At 49.1% G+C, this 19,774-nt stretch overlaps 1 protein-coding gene across 1 annotated transcript in view; it reads left to right on the top strand.

Annotated features, from left to right (window-relative positions):
• Positions 1–511: 511 nt before the first annotated feature.
• The window catches only part of PTGFRN (prostaglandin F2 receptor inhibitor), an 83,997-nt gene continuing 64,734 nt past the window's right edge, over positions 512–19,774 (top strand). Inside the window, exon 1 of the mRNA XM_043459758.1 lies at positions 512–872. Coding sequence (XP_043315693.1) covers positions 824–872 — 49 coding nt within the window. The 5' untranslated portion in view covers positions 512–823. The remainder of the gene's footprint in view (positions 873–19,774) is intronic.

Below are 19,774 nucleotides of genomic sequence, written 5' to 3'. Positions count from 1 at the left end.
TCTGGGTTTTGGTCTTGACACTTCGCTGTGAATCTTGGGCAAGGCACCCAAACACTTCACGCCTCTGCATCTTGGGGGCTGGAATCCCCGGAGTTTACAGTCCTTTCATCTCTTTCAGTCCTATCTGGACAATATTTAGCCAAGTCCTAGCGGCTGGTTGGTGGGTGCTTACTTCGGGACGAGTGGGTGACCGTGCGGGGAGTTAGCTGAGGGACCCAGAGGCCCACGTGGGGACTCCAGAGTGGTGGGACGAGGGGTGGCCCGGAATGGCGCTCAAGCAATGGGATTTCCAGACGAGTCTTTCCAAGGCCAACTTTTAAAGGTCGGAGGAAAGTTTGTGGCGGGGCGGGGGCCCCGAGGGGGTAGAGCTGGGTGGGCTCCGACGCCTCCTCCCCTTTAAGCGGGTGGTCCCAGCGCTGCCTCCGTTACCTGGAGCGGGGAGGGGCTTGGGAAAGTTTGTGTTTGTTGCTGGCAAAGCGCCGGATGGGAGGCGCGGGCGGGCGGGTGCTGCGGTTCTTCCCTCCCGCTTTCGGGAAGCGGTCGGGGCTGCAAGCTCAGCTCGGCGGGGCGGCCCTGGCGCCCGGCTCCCGGTGCCCGGCCGGCTGGAGGAGGCGGGCAGAGGCGGGCGGGAGCGGAGCGGAGCGGAGCGAGGGGCGCACGTCCGCCCCAGCGCTGGGATTTCTCGGCTCGCGAGGAGAGCGGAGCAGGCGCGCGGCCCAGGCGGAGGAGCGCTGACTCTGGAGCAGCCGGAGCTGGAGGAGGAGGAGGAGGAGAGGCGGCGGGGAAGGAGGAGGAGGGGGAGAGTCGCTCCCGCCCGGCGAGCATGGGGCGCCTGGCGCCGAGGCCGCTGCTGCTGGCGCTCCTGTCGCTGGGTGAGTGCGCGCGGGGCCCGGTGAGGCGCAGGGGGCTCGGCCGGGCGCGGGGGGACCGGCGGGGCGCGGCTACCGCGCGCGGCCTGGAGCGCCGACGGGGCCGGGGCCGCTCCCGGGAGACCTGGCCGGGGTCCGCGGGCGGCAGGGCCCGGCTGGGGAGAGGGCGCGGGGCCGCCCGGAGCCGGGCGCGGGGTTCGAGTCGCCGTCCTGTAGGCCGAGCCTCGCCCCCATGTGCGGGGGGGAGTGGCCCGCGGTCGGCTTCCCCCGGCCCTCCCTACCTGTTAGTCGCCAGCTGCCGGCTCACCTTGAACTCCCGGCCCGGAAGGTGCCTGCTGTCCCGGCCTTAGTCCCGGGCTTGCGAGCGGAAATCTGCGGCTTTGATCTGCCCCGCCATGGCCGAGAGAGGCAGAACCGCGCTCCGCACACACTCCCCCGCGCCCAGCTGCCTTTCCAGGGAAGCGAGAGGATCCACCAACTTCCTTCTCCGAAGGTCACCGGGTGGCCCCGAGCGCTACAGTCAGAATGGGTGTGCGGGGCCCTCCTATGTGTTAGTTGTAACAAGCTCTTCTGCCTTAGTCTTCTCCTTCAGCGCCTGTAGAAGCTGCCTCGCTGCATATTTGCACACAAAGACCTGGGTGCCTTGGCTTCTTCAACTTTTCCTACCTGTTACTTTTCTCCCTTGCTGTCCCCTGTCTTCCACACTCTGTAAACCTCGGTGCCTCCTGATCCTTTGACCCAGCGCCCTCCATCCAACCCAAGGAATCTTTGGTGTTTCCCCCCGCCCCCATCTTCCATACACACAGACACCATCTTCACCTTGTATAATGTGGTTATATTAGTATAACCAAGTGGTTATCAGCCACAGAAATCATCTGCTTATTGAGTGCCCACCGTGGATCAGGGAGGCTGACTCTTAAAAACTGTTCTTGAAGCCTTTAGTCAGTGTCAACCAGAACAGAAGGAATCCTGTGACCTGCCTGGGGATTTTCTTCCTCACCCCTGGAGATGGCAGAACTGAATCTTTTATAAAGCCACACAGTGTGTGATGTCTATCCTAGCCAGGCCCCAGCTGCACACAGGCTAAGTGACTACACTGCACTTATGGTCACAGGGTCCCAGTGGAGGCCTTCCATTGCCACTGCCAGCTTGGCATCAGGTCTCACGCTGTCCCCACCCCTGTTACTCCTGCTGCTGGTGGGGGCCCTCCTTTCTAGGTGCTACTGTGTTTTCTTCCTTCCCCTCTGAGGGGTTTTCTGGAACTTCCTCCCTAAGAGAGCTCACCCAACCACCACATTGCTTTAGATGCCACCAGGTGCAGAAAGCTTGTGCATCTTTCACTTGATTTTGTGGCATCTGTTCTGTGCTCTCAGATCCTAGTGCTTTTATTCTCTTCCTTTCACTCTGGGACCCTTGTAGGTTTTCCCTTTGTTGCACACCGCTGGTGATAGTCCACACCCATTACATAATTGGCTGATGTGTCTGGGTCAGGCAGGGCCACGGCCACTGGTTGCACTGATTGTGCCCTGCATAACTCTAGGAACAACTCTAGGAGCTGCCGTCACTTTCTGCCTGTGTGAATGACCCTCCCTAGAGTTGTGCAATTCACAACCCTGGCACTAGTTAAGTGGGTGGGGCCAGGTAGAAACTTGAAAAGAATGTCCTCGAGTAACCACGGTAAGAGGAAAAAAGAGAAAGGTCAAAGAGACTAACAAAAGCAAAAACAGAAGTGGGGAAAGCCCGGCTTGGGGTAGCTTTGAGGTGTACCAGTCCACCCTGCCTGGCTGGATGTCTCATGTCACCTATGCGCAGGGAATGTCTCTGGTGTCCAATGTTTTGCCCCCTAACAGTTACTGAACTTCGTGTTTGCGTGATAACTCTGCCATACCGAATCTCACTTGGTGTGGCTTCAGTTTGACCTCCCAGATGCCCTCCCTGTGATACTCTACGCTGTACTGATTCCTGCCACCCAGTATGTTGATAAGCTAGATCATCTTTCCTCTTGTATTGCAACCTGGGCATAGTCTTACTGTCACTTTCTTTGACCTCCACATTCACTCTGTCTCTCAACTCTGTCGCTTTTCCCATAGTGCAGACTCCAGCATCTTCTGTTCTTCCTTTATCTAAAGCTACTGTCCTCACCCCAGTTCTGACAGCTCCCCACACAGATCTGACATCTTCCTGTTTGACTTTTTCCACCGGCCTCCCTTCGGATTGTTTTTGGAGGTGCCACCTTGTTTCCGTGGTCCCTTATGGTTTTCTTCTGAGGATGTTCTGCCCCTTGTATTCTCTCCCCGGCTACTTCTCTCTGAGTAGGGACTCTCATTCTGAGGACCTTGCTTGCTACCCTTTACATTGAATGTATGTAAACCTTCTGGCCTTTCCATTTCTCATGACCTGGGAAAGTGTCTCCTGCTTCTCCACTCTTACCTATCTATTTCCTTCCCCCTTAAAACTGCTTCCTCCATAAAGCTTCTCTAAATGAGTCTACCTATCACAATCACAGCAGAACACACTCAGCTTCAGGTTTTCACTTCCATGGCCTATGTCTGACCTGTCTTATCCATCCATTTAATACAGCACTTCTTGAATGCCCACTGTGTCAATAAGAGTGGCCCAGACAAATGACCAAGACATAGCGTCTCACTGAGTGATCAGTTGGGATGGGCGGACAGTTAATAATAAGAGCTAAATACAAGCCAGAATGACATACCTGACATAGAAACCAGGTGCTGGTAGGAAGCAAGGAAGAGGATGATTAATTTAGACTTGGGATTGAGGTTGATTTTGCTGAAGAGGTGACATTTGAGCTGAGCCTTGAGGATAATTAGTATTTTGAGAGAAAGGATGGGAGAGGCTTCCAGGCTCCGGGGAAAGGCATCCAGTGTGGATGAGTAGAAAGGACATGGTTCATTCAGAAAGGGCAGGAAGTTCCATGAAACTGGAGGAGGGAGGAGGATACACTAGGAGGGCAAATTGGAAAACTGGGTCTGGGTTGGATTCTGAGAGCTGTTCTTGCAGTGCTGAAGTCCTTGCCATTTGCATGGGCTAGTTTGCCTTGTGGGTGCTGCCACACAACTGTGCTTCTCCCATCAGAGCACTTATTTATCTCACTGTGTATGATTTTTCCTGCTCTAAATCCCCACTCTGATTATATCCCATGAGGCGGTATTATATCCCAGGTCGGTATTGTTTGCTGTAGTATTCCTCATACTGAGTGTCCGGTACAGAGTAGGTGTTTGGTAAATACTGGCTGCCTGAATGAATGCATGTGTATATCATTTTATCTGTGGGTTATGGTCTGCCATTGCAAATTCGCAGTGTGAGATTGATACAGCATGTTGATGTGTTTGAGGAGGTCAGTCCTAGTGTGCGGCATGAATTAGAGAGTGGGAGGTATGAAGACTGTGGAGAGGGATTAAGATACTCTCTTCATGTGCATCTTTTGAAAAAAAGTTGCAAATCCATCAAAATAGTTTCTAAACAACAAAAACATTACATCTGTTTTAAAATCCAGATTTCATAGATGTACTGTATTATTCTATTGGGTAGGCCGAATTGTTCTCACAAATAGACTGAAAGCACAGTGGTTCAAACAACAGAAGTGTCTTTCCTAGCCATTCCTGGGGGGCGGGGGAGTGGGTTGGGGATGTTTCCAGTGAAATGGTTGGGTGGGATTGCTGTTCCACACAGGCATTTTGAGCTCCCAGGCTGATGGTGGTTTTGCTGTCTTCAGCCCGTAGTTTCTAAGTTCACCTGGGTTGCCATCATCACCTTTCCAGCCTCGTAAATAGGGGGCTTCCCAGGTGGCTCAGTGGTAAAGAATCTGCCTGCCAATGCAGGAGACGCTGGAGATGCAGGTTTGATCCCTGGGTTGGGAAGATTCCCTGGGGTAGGAAATGGCAACCCACTCCAGTATTCTTGCCTGGAAAATCCCCTGGACAGAAGACCCTGGCAGGCTACAGTCCATAGGGTTGCAGAGAGTCAGACACAACTGAGTGACTGAGTGCATAGCACAAAGGGAAAAGAGCATGGAGGAGGCTGTCTGGAGGCTTCCTGGGCTGAGCTCGGAAGTGGCTTCTATCACTTCTGCATACACTTCATGGCAGAAGATTTGGTCCAGGCCACACTAGCTGCCAGGGAGTCTGGGAAACGCAGAGGAATGGTTAGCAGGGTGCTAACCATTGGAAGAAGAGAAGAACAGATCTGGGGGACAGCTGGCTGTCTCTGTATCACTTATAAAGAATATAAGGTAAATGGATGAGCGTGCCCACCCTCCCACTGCATATGCCTCCTCCCAGGCATAACCACTCATATAATGTACATGTGTCCATATACTAAATATTGTGTTTGATTTATATATACATCATTTTATTAATTTTTTTTTGTGGCTGTGCTGGCTCTTTGTTGCCATACAAGTGCTTTCTCTAGCTGTGGAGAGTGGGCGGGCTACTCCTGGTTGTGATGTACAGGCTGCTCAATGCGGTGGCTTCTCTTGTGGACCTGGGCTATAGGGCACACGGGATCGGTAGTTAGGGCTACTGAGCACAGTCTCAATGGTAGTGGCACACGAGCTTAGTTGCTCTGTGGCGTGTGGGATCCTCTTAGATCAGGGATCAAACCTGTGTCTCCTGCATTGGTAGGTGGATTCGTTACCAGTGAGCCACCGGAGAAGCCCTGTTTGGTCTTTTTTCATAGCTTCTGCACAGAGTTCCACTCGGAACAGACCCAGAGTAATAATAGCTGCTATTTATAGCATGCATACTGAGCATCAGACTGTTGAATTCTCTCGACAACAGTTTGAGAAAGGTACTACTATTTTCTCCATGTTACAGATGAGGAAACTGCCAGCCAGAAAAGTTAAATAACTTGTCTGGATTCATACAGCTAATCCATGGTCGAGCCAGGATTTGACCACAGGACCCAAATTTGGTCTCTGCTGAGCTAGGATTGACTGAGGTATGCCATCATCTTAGGCTGTGTACCCTGCAAGATTAGTTTAAGTGAAAAAGGATGCAAGTGGTTTGACAGCAAACGTACAGTTACAAAGAGGAAGGTCTTGGGGTGAGTGCAGCCCAGGCAAGATTCCTGAAGGGAGGGGCCATGTCAGGATGCCCCTGAGCGATGTGGCAGCTCTATAATCCCTAAGGCATCACCACTCTGCTCTGAGGACAGGGACCAAACTGCAGCTTCCTCCAGAAAGTGCTGGAGGAGGAAGGCTGGCGGGAGGAACCCTAGTCAATCCGTCCAGCTCCATGGTCTTTGAAGTGCCGTGGCCTTCAGAGAGTCCTCAGCTCTCATTTTAGCCTTGTTAACAGAATTCCTGTATCTGCCAAGCTGATGAATGCCTGCCCTGGCTATAATTATTCTTATTAGCCTGGCGAATAGGAACTCTAGTCATCGGCAATCATTCCTTACAAGGCAGTTGGGCTAGTCGGCATGTATAGGGCTAGTTTGTTGCTGTGCCGAGCTGCCGAGTGGATTTCCACCCCGTAGACTGAATGTACATTTCCATACTGACAATGTGTCTCTCGGTTGAAGAAGGTGTGTGTGTATCTGTCAGTGTATGGCTGTGTCTCACTTTATCAAATGAAGTTGGGGGAAGCTGTCAGGGCAGTTCATAGCTGTTCGGTTTAATTGCCTTGGTTCCTTAAAGGCAGGGTAGCAAGGCCACTTGATGCTCTGCTTTGGGAAAATAACTTGAACTGGCAGAAAATTCGTCATAATTTATCTTCTGGAAAAGGCAAAGTGCTGTAGTTGGCACACCCAGTGCTTTTTAGATCTTGGAATATTTTCCTCCATACCAACTGTAGTCTTTGTGAAGCGACAGAATTAGACCCAGTAGTTAACACTCTCATGGACCAACAGTGTGATTTCCTGGATCTAGAGATACTGGCACCGTGGGCAGATTTGTGTTCTTCGAAGTGTTGATTTCCCCCCAACACTCACAGTGTGTTTGTATGGGATTATGTGGTCGCTAAGCAGCTGGATTCAAGTTTAAATGTGATGTTCTGGGACCTCAACTGCATCCTACTTTGCACTGTTACAAGTGGCTGAATGTGAAGGCATGGACATCCCTCAGGATGTTGCAGGGCGTTGGAGAAACAGTGTTTGGCTTAGAGTTGCTCTTGTCTAGGATGAATTTGCCTTAGAACCATGAAGAACAGCATTGTGCATAAGGGTTCAGGGGACTTTTCAGAATGGGTGCTACCTTGGAATCCTAATGAAATAGAAGCAGCAATGCGGACAGATGGGTTACTACTCAGACCTTAAAAGTGACAGCAGGACTTCCCTGGTGGTCCACTGGTTAAGAATCTGCCTGCCAATGCAGGAGAGATGAGTCCCATCCCTGGTCCAGGAAGATCCCACATGCTGCGGAGCCACTGGGTCCATGTGCCACAACTACTAAGACTGTGTTCTGGAGTCCAAGGGCCGCAATCACTGCAGCCCGTGTGCCCTAGAGCCTGCGTTCCGCAACAAGAGAAGCCACCGCAATGAGAAGCAGAGGCGTCACAGCTGGAGAGTAGCTCACGAGCTGCAACGAAGATCCAGCACAGCCATAAATAATAATTTTTAAAAAGTGATCCTAAGCCAAGAACATCCTTATAATGGTTCTTCCTTCTTGTTTCTTAGGGTTAGACTGGACCAAACTTCCCTGCTTGTGGGTCATGGTAAGGGACCCACATGGGATTCAAGTGGGTTGTAGGTGTATCATGATACTGACACCCTCAGCCCCTGGGACTCACAGGTCAGAGCTGCCTCAAAACCAGAAGCCCTGTCTACCCTGACAGCCATAGAGCTGGTGTACCGTTGCCTGTGTGTGCTGTGATCGGATGAGATTGGCAGTCTCCCTCTTACCTGGGGAGAGCCTTGCAGCCCCTGAGCCCCAGCCTGGCCTTGGGATGAGTAGTTTCAAGATGGCAGATGAGAAGCTAAGTGACATGGTGTGTTGCTCATTGGTTTATTTAGCGAATATTGAGAGAGTACCCACAGCTCCAGGCCAAGCGTTGTTCTCAGCTCTGGGGATGCTGCATCAGACAGAGCCAGCTCAGCTCTACCCCTCCATGGATGGGACAGGATGGACTCAACGCGTGGTTGGTGGTGTCCCCAGAAAGTGCAGCATCACCTCCACTGGATAGTAGAGGCAAGGGTCAAGGGCAAGTTCATGGGAATGCCTGTAGCAAGGGGACAGGAAATGGGAGGGAGAGTTCTTAAAGGAGAAGTCCCAGGGAGGAGAACCAGGAGATCACTGTCAGAAGCCAAGCAGAGGTGGATGCTGTAGATTTGTTAAAGGACAAATGGTCTGTGGGCTTCCCTGGTGCCTCAGTGGTAAAGAATTGCCTGCCAGTGCGGGAGTCATGGGTTCGAGCCCGGGTCTGGGAAGATCCCACACGCCATGGAGCAGCTAAGCCCATGTGGCACAACTGTGGAGCCTGTGCTCTCGAGTCCGGGAACGAAAACTACTGAAGCCCACGCACCCTGGAACCCACGCTTCGTAACAAAAAAAGCCACCACAATGAGAAGGCTGTGCTTTGCAATGAAGAGTAGCCCCCTGCTCACTGCAACTAGAGAGAGCCCATGCAGCAATGAAGACCCAGCACAACCAAAAAGAAATAAATATACATGGGCTTCCCTGGTAGCTCAGCTGGTAAAGAATCCACCTGCAATGCGGGAGACCTGGGTTCAATCCCTGGGTCGGGAAGATCCCCTGGAGGACGGCATGGCAACCCACTCCAGTATTCTTGCCTGGAGAGTCCGCATGGACAGAGGAGCCTGGCGGGCTACAGTCGATAGGGTCGCAAAGAGTCGGACATGACTAAGTAACTGAGCATTGCACAACAAATATATGGACAGAGTGTTCAAGTGCTGCAGGAAACCAGAGAGAGAAAGAGAAGCCTTAGATTTGGAGACTGCGGAGAGGGCGGAAATAGGGGGGTGGCGGGGACCGGGCGGGAGCTGTAAGGTGTGGGGCACCTAGTTTCTGCAGCGCTTTCAGCCTGTTTAGCCCTGAGAGTGGCAGCGGCGTCCCCAGACATGTCACCTAGAGGTCACTATATGTCCCCTTCCATTCTCTGTGTATATTTTTAAAAGTTTGTCTCGTGTCCCACTGGTGTCCTCGTCCACGTTGACTGGTGGAATTAACCTCTCTGACAGCTGCTTTGAAGCCTTCAGCTTTTAGTTGGAATCTCCAGCATGGGGATTTGGAGTCAGTTTTATAACGCATCTTTCTCCCATCTTCATCAGCTAAGATTTCAGTAATTTGTATTACAAATAAACACATTACATGTGTATTTCTAAGCTACTTCTGCTCTTCAAAATCACTTAGGGAGAGGAAAAAACAGGGCTAAGGCTTTGGAATCAGCCTTCCGTTTGAATCCTGCCCTCCAGCAGTGGTTTCTGAACCTGATTTTCTACACATGTAAAAAGGCACTAATACCTCTCTTGCAGGTTTGTCATGAAGACTAAAAAAATATAGGAAAATACACACATTAAACTTCATGTATGTAAATCCTTGGGTTTCCCTGGTGGCTCAGATGGTAAAGAATCTGCCTGCCTATGCAGGAGATGTGAGTTCGATCCCTGGGTGGGAAAGATCCCCTGGAAAAGAAAATGGCAACCCATTCCAGTATTCTTGCCTGGAGAATCCCATTGAGAGAGGAGCCTGGAGGGCTACAGTCCATTGCAAAAGAATAGGACACAACTCAGGGGCCAAAACAACAACAACAACAACATATTAATCCCTAGAACTTTGCTACACAAAGTGGGGTCTGGGGACCCAGAGTGACAGCAGCTCCTGAGAAAAATCTCAGGACCTGGTCCAATCTGCTGAATTGGAGTCTGTGGTTTAACCATATCCCCAGGGGATTCAAATGCTAAATTTTGAGAGAGCCTTGTCTGAAAGAATGCTTGACACATGGGTTATTTGGCGGCCTGGACATCCCTGGTGAACTCTGAGGCAAAGGCCATGGTCAGAGCACCAGAGCTAGAGGAATATGGGATGGGGTGGGCTCTGTGGGAATGTAGCAGGTGGTCAGTTAGCCATGAAAGGTCTGTAGTGGAGGCACTTAGCCTGACCTTCGCTACCAGGTTCAGCAGCTGAATAGCAAGGCAGGGACATGGTGTGATCTCTCCATGAGAGGAGGGTGTGGGAATGCATAAAAAGTTCTGACAGCCTCATGGACACAGTTGGCCAAGGGGTCCAGGTGGGACTGGCAGCTGAGACGCTGGAAGGCCTGGTGACTCACAGAAGGTTAGAGGGCCTGAAGGATGAGATGAAGGTAAAAAAGGAGATTCCGAGGTCCAAGGGAGTGAGTGGGCCAGGAAGGTAGGAGGTGAGGGTTGGAAGAGGTAACTTCTGAGTCCAGGGTCTCAGAAATACAAATCTGAGGGGTAGTAGGCCTGGTGGGTAGTAGCCAAAGTCTTCACCTCTCACATCATTTTGGCCAGTTTATCTCTAACATCTGACAGTAGCCAAAGTCTTCACCTCTCACATCATTTTGGCCAGTTTATCTCTAACATCTGACTGGGTTGGGCTGAATGGATTAAGAGACAAAGGTGTGAGGTTTTAAAAGCATTAGTCCCAAGTGTTGTAGGGACAAGGTCTTAACCTGTGACGAAGATGAATGGGGGCTGGGAGCAGGTGTGCTGGGGAGGAACTAACATTAGGATGAGGGCTATTCCTCCTTAAGAAATTCCTTCCTTACATGTGTATGTATGGCTGAGTCCCTTGCTGTCCACCTGAAACTATTACAACATTGTTAATCGGCTCTGTGCTGTGCTGTGCTTAGTCGCTTAGTCGTGTCTGACTCTTTGTGACCCCATGGACTGTAGCCCGCCAGGCTCCTCTGTCCATGGGGATTCTCCAGGCAAGAATCCTGGAGTGGGTTGCCATGCCGTCCTCCAGGGGATCTTCCCAACCCAGGGATTGAACCCAGGTCTCCTGCATTGCAGGCGCATTCTTTACCACCTGAGCTACTAGGGAAGCCCATTAATCAGCTCTATTCCAATACAAAATTTAAAAAAAAGAAATTCCTGCCTACCATTTATATAGCACTTACTTTGTGCCAGGTACTGTATTTTCCATTTATTAACTTATTCAGTAGGCTTCATAACCCAGTGTTGTTCAGTCGCTCAGTTGTGTCTGACTCTTTTTGACCCCATGGATTGGAGCGCGCCAGGCTTCCCTGTCCTTCACTATCTCTTGGTGTTTGCTTAGGCTCATGTCCATTGAGTCGATAATGCCATCCAACCATCTTATCCTCTGTTGCCCCCCTTCTCCTGCTCTCAAATCTTTCCCAACGTCAGGGTCTCTAACCCAACGGGGTAGGTGTGTAACCCAATGGGGTAGGAACTATTATGACCTCCATTTGATAGAAGAGGAAACTGAGTCACAGAGAGGTGAAGTAACTTATTCAAAGTCACACAGTAAGTGGGTGAGCTGCTGTGGTTCAAGCCCAGACAGCCTGGCTCCAGAGTCTGGGCTTATTTTATCACCAAAACACACTGTTCTGCCTCTCTGTCTTAGTCCAGATACTCAGTCAAACACATATTTGAAAACACAGAAAGGAATTGATGCAGTTACTAAGATGTGATAACATTTGTGTCCTCGTCTTTCAAAACAGGAGGCTGGGATTCTGGCCCTTGATCTTCCACTCACTGGTTTTGTGACCTTGAACAAGTTGCTGAATAGCTCTCAGCTTCTGTAAAGTAAGAGGCTGGGCTAGGTGGTTGCAAGGCCTCGGTTCATCTCCAGAATTCTTTGAGTTCACGCTGACCCCTGCTGTGGGCCAGATGGGCTGCTTGGTCCAGCCCTGGCTCCTGGCCCATCTTCCCCACCACTCCTGTCTGCAGCCTAGGCCTTTCATCTCTCACCTGCCTGGTACCTCCCCACAATGGGGCTTTGGTGCCTCAGAAGGCTTGGGCACTGTTAGCTGTTTGGTCACTGCAGCAGCAGCTGTGTCCTCCTAGCCCATCCCATGCCCTGAAACTGGCCTCTCTCCTCATAGTGCTCTAGGTTGCTGAGATGTCCCTACCACGGACTATCTGCGGTTTCCAATGGACCTCTGAGAAGAGTCACCGAAACAGTAAAACTGATTGAGGTTTCTAGATGGCAGTTTGTCGTTGTTTAGTCGCTAAGTCCCCATGGACTGCAGCACACCAGCTTCCCTGTCCTTCATCATCTCCCAGAGTTTGCTCAAACTCATGTCCATTGAGTTGGTGATGCCATCCAGCCATCTCATCCTCTGTCGCCCTCTTCTTTTGCCTTCATTCGTTCCCAGCAAACTGTTCCTTATTACTGATTGTGTGTGTGTGTGTAAGTTTTGTTGAGGACCTCAGCCACAAGTAAGTTTCAGTTGAGTAATATGTGTTTTTTCCCCCATTTAGAACTGACCTTGAATCAGTAGATGGCTGTGCAACACTGGCTCTCCTTTTCCTGACACCCCCAAACCACAGCAAGAAGAGACACAGACACCTTTAGCTGGGTCCAAATGTTGACACTATTTCGGATTTTTCCACACTCCTATAGAGTAGGAGAGTTGAAATTCCAGCATCTCCAATCCATAGCCTTAGTTGGCCGAGCAATGTGTTCTAATGTTTGTGGACTTCCTTCCTTTTCATCCTCTTAGTCTGAAAGGGGAAGGTGCAAATAATGTTGGCTACAATAGCAATGAAAAGGATACATTCTCAAAAAATCCATATTGTTGGTAGGAGCTTGTGTTATGACCTCAGTCCTTACTGCATTCTGGCTGCTGCCCAGCTCTCCTGGCTACTCTGAAGTGCACCTGTGGCTGGTGGTGTTGACCCATGTCCTGGACGTGGGTCTTTCTGAGGCTCATCAAGGACCCTAGTCAAGCTTCCCAGGTGGTGCTAGTGGTAAAGAACCTGCCTGCCAATGCAGGAGACATAAGAGATGCGAGTTCGATCCCTGAGTCGGGAAGATTTCCTGGAGAAGGGCATGGCAACCCACTCCAGTATTGTTGCCTGGAGAATCCCATGGACAGAGGAGCCTGGTGGGCTATAATCCATAGAGTCTCACAGAGTCGGACACAATTGAAGCAACTTAGCACGCGTGCAAGGACCCTCTGGGAGTGAGTTCTCCACTGTGTTTGAAGTGGCTTGCTGTCATGTGCAATCCTGGAGGCAAAGCAGAGGATAGTGCTTTATAAATGCACTGTCCCTCCAGGATGTCCTCAGAACAGAATGTTAGCTGATTTAATGTCTGTCCTGCATGCTGCTACTTGGCTTATGCTGTGGTGAGGAGTTAAAAAAAAGCAAAACCAAACCACTTTTGGCACAGCTTTTCATCTTTCCATTTTCTGAAGGCTGGCACACCCAAATGTTTTCTTATTTATTAGAAGGCATTATAGTCCATCATCTTTGATTGGGAAATCCATGCAGTAAGTTCCAACTGAAGACCATAGTGCCCAGTCCAGAGCCTGGCACATGGCAGGCACTTGGTCACATTGGTCAAAGTGAACACAGTTGTGAATAAATACATTATGTCCAACTGTTAATACACAACACTGCTGCTTTTTCTTATGGCCTTATTTTTTCCATACTTCAGCAGCATTTCGGGATTCTCTACCGTGTTTCTGGTCTTCCCTGGTGGCTCAGATGATAAAGAATCTGCTTGCAATGCAGGAGACCTGGGTTCAATCCCTGGGTTGGGAAGATCCCCTGGAGAAGGAAATGGCAACCCATTCTAGTACTCTTGCCTGGGCAATTCCATGGACAGAAGAACATGGTGGGCTACCGTTCATGGGGTTGCAAAGAACTAGACACAACTGAATGGCTGACACTATCATGTTTCTGACACTGTGAAAATGACATAGGAATTAGGACATAGAGTCCAAAATGGAAACTGAGCCAGTTACAATTGGACTGTAGGAATGGATTGTGGGTGCTTTTTTAAAATCTTGAGTGGATGGATTACTGGACAGCTGTGCATATGGGGCTGTCACAATTATAGGGATAAGACTGAGACCGGGAGCTGCTTTATCATAAAGCTCCATGGAGCAGGTGGGTCTGGAAAGCTGTTTGAGCCTAGAACAGGAAAAAGCATTTCAGGTGAGAAAATGACCAGCGCAGCATCTCAGATATGGGGAGTAAATCAGCGTGTGTGGGTGTTGTTCTGTTTGGGGATTAGCTGACTTAAGGTGGAACAGGAAAACAGACCTCAGGGGTTGTGGAAATTAAATTCTGGGGCCGGGAGGTTGGCGGAGGGGAAGAACGGGAGCAGAGTCACCCTGAAAGGTGTCAGCAACATTGTTGGCGCCCACAGAGCAGCTAAGAACCCACATACATGAGGCTGGCAAAGTCCACTGGGGCCCACAGGAAGCTAGTCTGCTAAATTAAGGTGATAAGTCAGGCCATAATCTTATTTTTGGTTGTTTCTTATGAGGGAAATGGCTCACAAAACAATTGCCGATGTTCCCCTTAGGTAGTGTATCAGAGCATTTCTTCAAAGGACTATTGCCTGATAAGAGACACAGATAAGTTTCAGAGGAAGGATGGCAAGTTTTAGATGGTTTTCTCTGGGAACAAGGTTAATGCAATCATGTGGTCTATTCATCAGAGTCCCACTTTAATAACAGTTTATCCCACAAACTAATTCTTTCTGAACATCAGTATGAGTCCCAGAAAGCTTAGTGTTGAACCTGGATTCTAAGTACCTGGGGATGGTGCTTCTGTTGCTGCATCTGTGACGTCCCAGAGGCATGAGGTGGTATACACTGCCCAACGGTACCTTCAGGACCCACAGACCTACCGGGAATGACCCCACAGCACTGTGGTTCTAAGCAAATGGCACTGGTAAGACAAGCTCTGTGTTCACTGACAGTGTTTTAAGTCTCAGAACAAAGAAGCACATAATCAAATTTAGAAGAAATTTTATTTGGCTGTGCTGGCTCTCAGTTGCAGCAGGTAGGATCTTTAGTTGTGGCATGTGGGATCTAGTTCCCTGACCAGGGATCGAACCCGGCCCCCTGCATTGGGATCATGGAGTCTTAGCCACTGGACCACAAGCGAAGTCTCTATAATCAAGTTTGATGACACCTGTTGAAGGCTTCCCAAGCATCCCTCATTTCATGCCCTTAGAAACAGCTGTATAATCTGTGCACACATTGCCCCTGTTATGTTTATATATTGTCTTGGAGTGACTGCTCTTTGTTTGCTTCTTTGGAGCCCAGTTCAAGCCTCGCGCCCTGGGAGTGGTGCGCACGCATCCTGACCCGGGGGGGACTGCCTGTAACGTAAGCATGCAGCTGCCTCCTTTCCTGTGTCCTGGGCTCTCACTGGCCCCGTTCCTTCAGAGCACAGCCAGAGATTCATAATGATCTGCTTACTAGGTTGAGTGTCTCTCACCCCAGACTACAAGCACCGTAAAAGCAGGGCCAGGTCTGTTTCTGTTTACTCCGGTGTCTTAAGACTTTGAGTCTTTGAATGATTAAATTATGTATTTAGAAAATGCATATTATCTCATATATAGTATATATATATGACATGTACATATGACATGTACAAAGCATATGTGAGATACATGTATAAACTCTGTATTGTGGGCCTTCAGTCACAAAGGGGATGGAGCTTATCTGTGTGTCCTCAGCATCTTTATCTTTCGTTTGTGTACTTTACTGTTTTTTTTTGTTGTTGTTACTACCATAGCATTTTCGAAGTAATTGCAGGTAACAGAGGTTTGTAGGGTTGGGTGGGGGAGGGAAAAAATGGAGTCCACCCATGAAGAGGAAGGAGTGAGGAGGAAAGAAAGGACTCCTCTTTCTTCCTCCTGTCTTTCTCAGTTTTTCCCTTTGCAGCTCATGTGGAAGACAAATGACTCATGTGTTCTCACTATCATCTCTCCACCCACTGTGACCTTTGTGGAATTGGCACAGCCTCTCCCGTCCCCGACTGGCATCTGCTCCTTCCTAGGCTTCATCTCAGTTGCTCACAGCGTGGGGAAGCACTCCTGTTCAGTTCCATTACAGGTTTCAAGGGCCTGGTGGCTGGGTTAGTCCAGACCGCATACTGCCTCCTTGCCATCACTGTTCTCATAGATGGCAAGCTCTGGGCATGTCTGCAGGAAGGGGCAGTGGGGCTGCTGCCTGTAGCCTGTGTTGGCCTGGCTCATCACGGCTCCTTATTATCTACCCTGTGCCAGGCATTAGACCTGAGCTCTGGGCATATAAGGACGTAGTCACAGACCCATAACTCCTGTAGCTGCTGGTCTCAGTGTGGAGGCCTGACATACACAAGAAGAGAGGTGGCCAGCAGTTAGTGCTTCCACTGCAGGGGGCACGGGTTTGACCCCTGGTTGGGGAACTAAGATCCTGCAAGCAGTGTTGTGCAGCCAAGATAAAAAGTGTCTAAGGGTTGTTAGGAAAAAAATGCTACAACTTCAAAGAGAAGGGAGAATGTTCTGGGCTAATTTAAACAGAGGTGCTCTTGCAGAAAAGGTGGGACAGCTAACATAATCCTTTACACCTGCTTGTATCACTACCTGTAGCCTCTCTACCTATACAGAATATGCATTTTTTAAGTTTTGGTGCCATGCCTGGACTGGGAATATTTTGTAAGGATCCAGAGCATCCAGGTCATTGGCTTCTCTAGCCCCAAGGGAGCGCGATAATAAAACTGATGTGGCAAATTTGGGGGTTTCAATTATTGAGATGATATCACTTCCTGAGTGATCACTTCCTGGATTCTGAGAATTGGCTTCTTTTTTGAAATGTATTTATTTTTATTAGAGGATAATTACTTTACAATATTGTGGTGGTTTTTGCCATATATCAACATGAATTGGTCACAGGTATACATGTGTCCCCTCCATCTTGAACTGCCCCCCCCCCCATCCCTCCAGGTTGTCACAGAACACTGGCTTTGGGTGCCCTGCTTCATACCTCAGACTCTGTTATCTATTTTACATATGGTCATGTATATGTTTCAATGCTATTCTTGCCTGGTAATGCTACAAGTTATGGTTGCTCTAACTGTATGCACTTCACTTTCTGTAATCAATTTAGTGAAGAGCTTTTTAAAAAATTCATCAATGAGGGGCCATTTCTGATATAAATGAGATAAAGTAACTCCTATTAACCAACCTAGATGATGATCCAAAGATCAGTTCTGGCTCTCAAATTCCAGTTTGCAGAAACTCACTGGGACCGGAGTGATCCTAGTCATTGTGTGAGCAGGCACGTTGCTGGGTTGGGAGAGTGATGATGAGCAGGGAGCCCAGGGTGATCCTTTAGTCCATGCCAAGTCCACCCTCAGCAGGCACCTTCTGAACTCTGCCTGGAGCTGTATGAGGGTCACGAAAGGTTTCCACAAGTTGGACTCATGGTAACTCATCAGTCTGGACCATCACTAGGCTTTTGTCTGGCAGAGAAAGGGCGGGTTATTTGTTTCAGGTGAAAGGAAAAGCATGAGTAAAGAAGTATACCTATTTATAGAAGTAAGCTGGTCTTGCCTAAAGAAAACTTTTCGGTGGCTTGAGTTGGGGGTTAAGATGTAGGGGCTTCAGAAGGAAAGGGTTGAGACTGGAGAGAAAGTCGTAAGATTGGGAAGAGCCTGGAATGTCACCTGAAGGAGTTTAAGCCTGATGTTGTGAGTGAACATCTATTTTTCACTAGTTCTGCCTGCCCCGAGTCCCTTATGTCCTTTATTTACTTGATACTTTAAAAGGTTCTCATTGTTGGAGGACTCATCTCCCTTTTTTCTCTTTTTTTATTGGGGAATAGTTAATTTATACTATGTTAGTTTCTGTGTGTGCAGTTCTGTGTTTAGTCACTCAGTTGTGTCCGGCTCTTTGTGACCCCATGGACTGAAGCCCACCAGGCTTCTCTGTCCGTGGGGATTCTCCAGGCAAGCATACTGGAATGGGTTGCCATGCCCTCCTCCAGGGGATCTTCCCAGCCCAGGGATCGAACCCAGGTCTCCTGTATTGCAGATGGATTCTTTACCATCTGCGTCACCAGAGAAGCCCGTGTTAGTTTCTGGTGTACTGCAAAGTGACTCAGTTATACATATATATGTGTGTGTATATGTGTATGTACACATGTGTGTGCGCATGCTCAGTCACTTCAGTCCTGTCTGACTCTTTGCGACCCTAACTGACTGTAGCCCACCAGGCTCTTTTGTCCCTGGGATTCTCCAGGCAAAAATACTGGAGTGGGTTGCCATGCCCTCCTCCAGGGGATCTTCCTGACCCAGGGATTGAACCTGAGTCTCCTGTGTCTCCTGCATTGTGGGCAGATTCTTTACCACTGGGCCACCAGGGAAGCCCATGTGCACATATATGTACACGTGTATGTATGTATGTACATACATGTGTGTATATGTATATGAAAGGGAAGTCACTCAGTCGTGTCTGACTCTTAACGACCCCATGGACTGCAGCCTACTAGGCTCCTCCGTCCATGGGATTTTCCAGGCAAGAGTACTGGAGTGGGGTGCCATTGCCTTCTCCATATATATATATATATACACATATATATATACATATACACACATGTACGTGTATATATATATTCTTTTTCAGGTTTTTTTTCATTATAGGTTCTTAGAGGATATTGAATATAGTTCCCTGTGCTATACAATAGGACTTTGTTGTTTAACTATTTTATATATAGTAGTTTGTACCTACTAATCCCAGACTCCCAAGTTATCCCTTCCCAACCCCCACCCCAGGATTTTCTATGAGTCTGCCACATTGTTCCAACATCCTTGATGTTGACCCTTGGCTAGGTGTTGACTCACCTGAAGATGTGGTTCTGCACCCAGCAGGTGTGCAATAAGGAACTGCTGAATGAAGGCATGAGATATCAGATTGGAGTCAAGGCCTGTTTCTTAAAGGACATGTGAACTCAGAGTCATTTTCAAGTCAGTCTACCACACTGCACCCCTCTCTGGGCCTCTCCACCACCCATGGCATCTAGTGATGTGCCTGTAAATATCAAGGGTAGGCTTAAGCCTTGCTGCGGGAGAAGGATGGAAAAGGCAAAGGAGCAGCAGAAAATGGGAAATAGTAAAACTGGAAAGGAGAGGACACAGCTGCCCAAGGAAAGGAGCAGGGGAGAATCTTACCAACAGTTGTCCTCAGGTGCATTCACGCCCAGATGCATGTTTAAACTCATGTGAATCTCCCATTCCTTATAAACTTGAGACTGCAAGGAGGGCCAGGTGTTCACACACAACTTGGCAGACTCTGTTGGCCTGTTTGAACACAGGGAGTATTGAAAATGGCTGAGTGGTAAGGGGTGCAGGGCAGTGCTGAGGCCTCTAGCAGCTGTTAATTTTACAAAACGTTCTAAAATAATCCTTGTGGATAGATCTTGCCTCAGCTCTTTCTGTCTCTGGTCCTTGCACAGAGAATTGATTGAATCATGTCATGTATTTTGGTTACCCACCGGTAAAGATTGTCTCAAAGTGCTGTTTGTGTCTTTCTGTTCTTCTTTGGTCACCTAACTTCTTGGAACCTCAGTTTCCTGATTTAATCCTCTCAAGGTTGGGTATTAAATCATGTGGACAGGATTTGCAAGCTGTAAAGCCGTGCTATAAATGTGAGGTGGTTTCTGTCAATTACTGAGTCCTTGAGGGCAATGCTTTCTGCTCGATACTTGGCTTATGTATCAGGGCTCCATCAGAGGAGCAGAGCCACTGTGAATATTATGGAATAAGACATTTAGTAGAGGAATTAGACTGTACGATTTGGGGAGGAACTGGGTAAATGAAGGTCTGAAAAGGGGTCAGGGAAAAGCCAGCTCTCCTGACGCACTGGTAGGGGTGGACATGCTGAAGCTGGCCGAGGAATGGAGAAGCCAGGCGGAGTGGGACCATGAAGAGGGGGAATGATCCGGCGTAAGAGTTTATGCAAAGACAATTGCTGCTTCATAGCTACTACCTGGTGG

This window comes from Cervus canadensis, chromosome 2 (genome assembly GCF_019320065.1).
Source record: "Cervus canadensis isolate Bull #8, Minnesota chromosome 2, ASM1932006v1, whole genome shotgun sequence".
Classification (NCBI taxonomy): Eukaryota; Metazoa; Chordata; class Mammalia; order Artiodactyla; family Cervidae; genus Cervus; species Cervus canadensis.
Note: the sequence above shows the minus strand (reverse complement) of the source record. Positions and strands in the feature narration are given on the sequence as shown.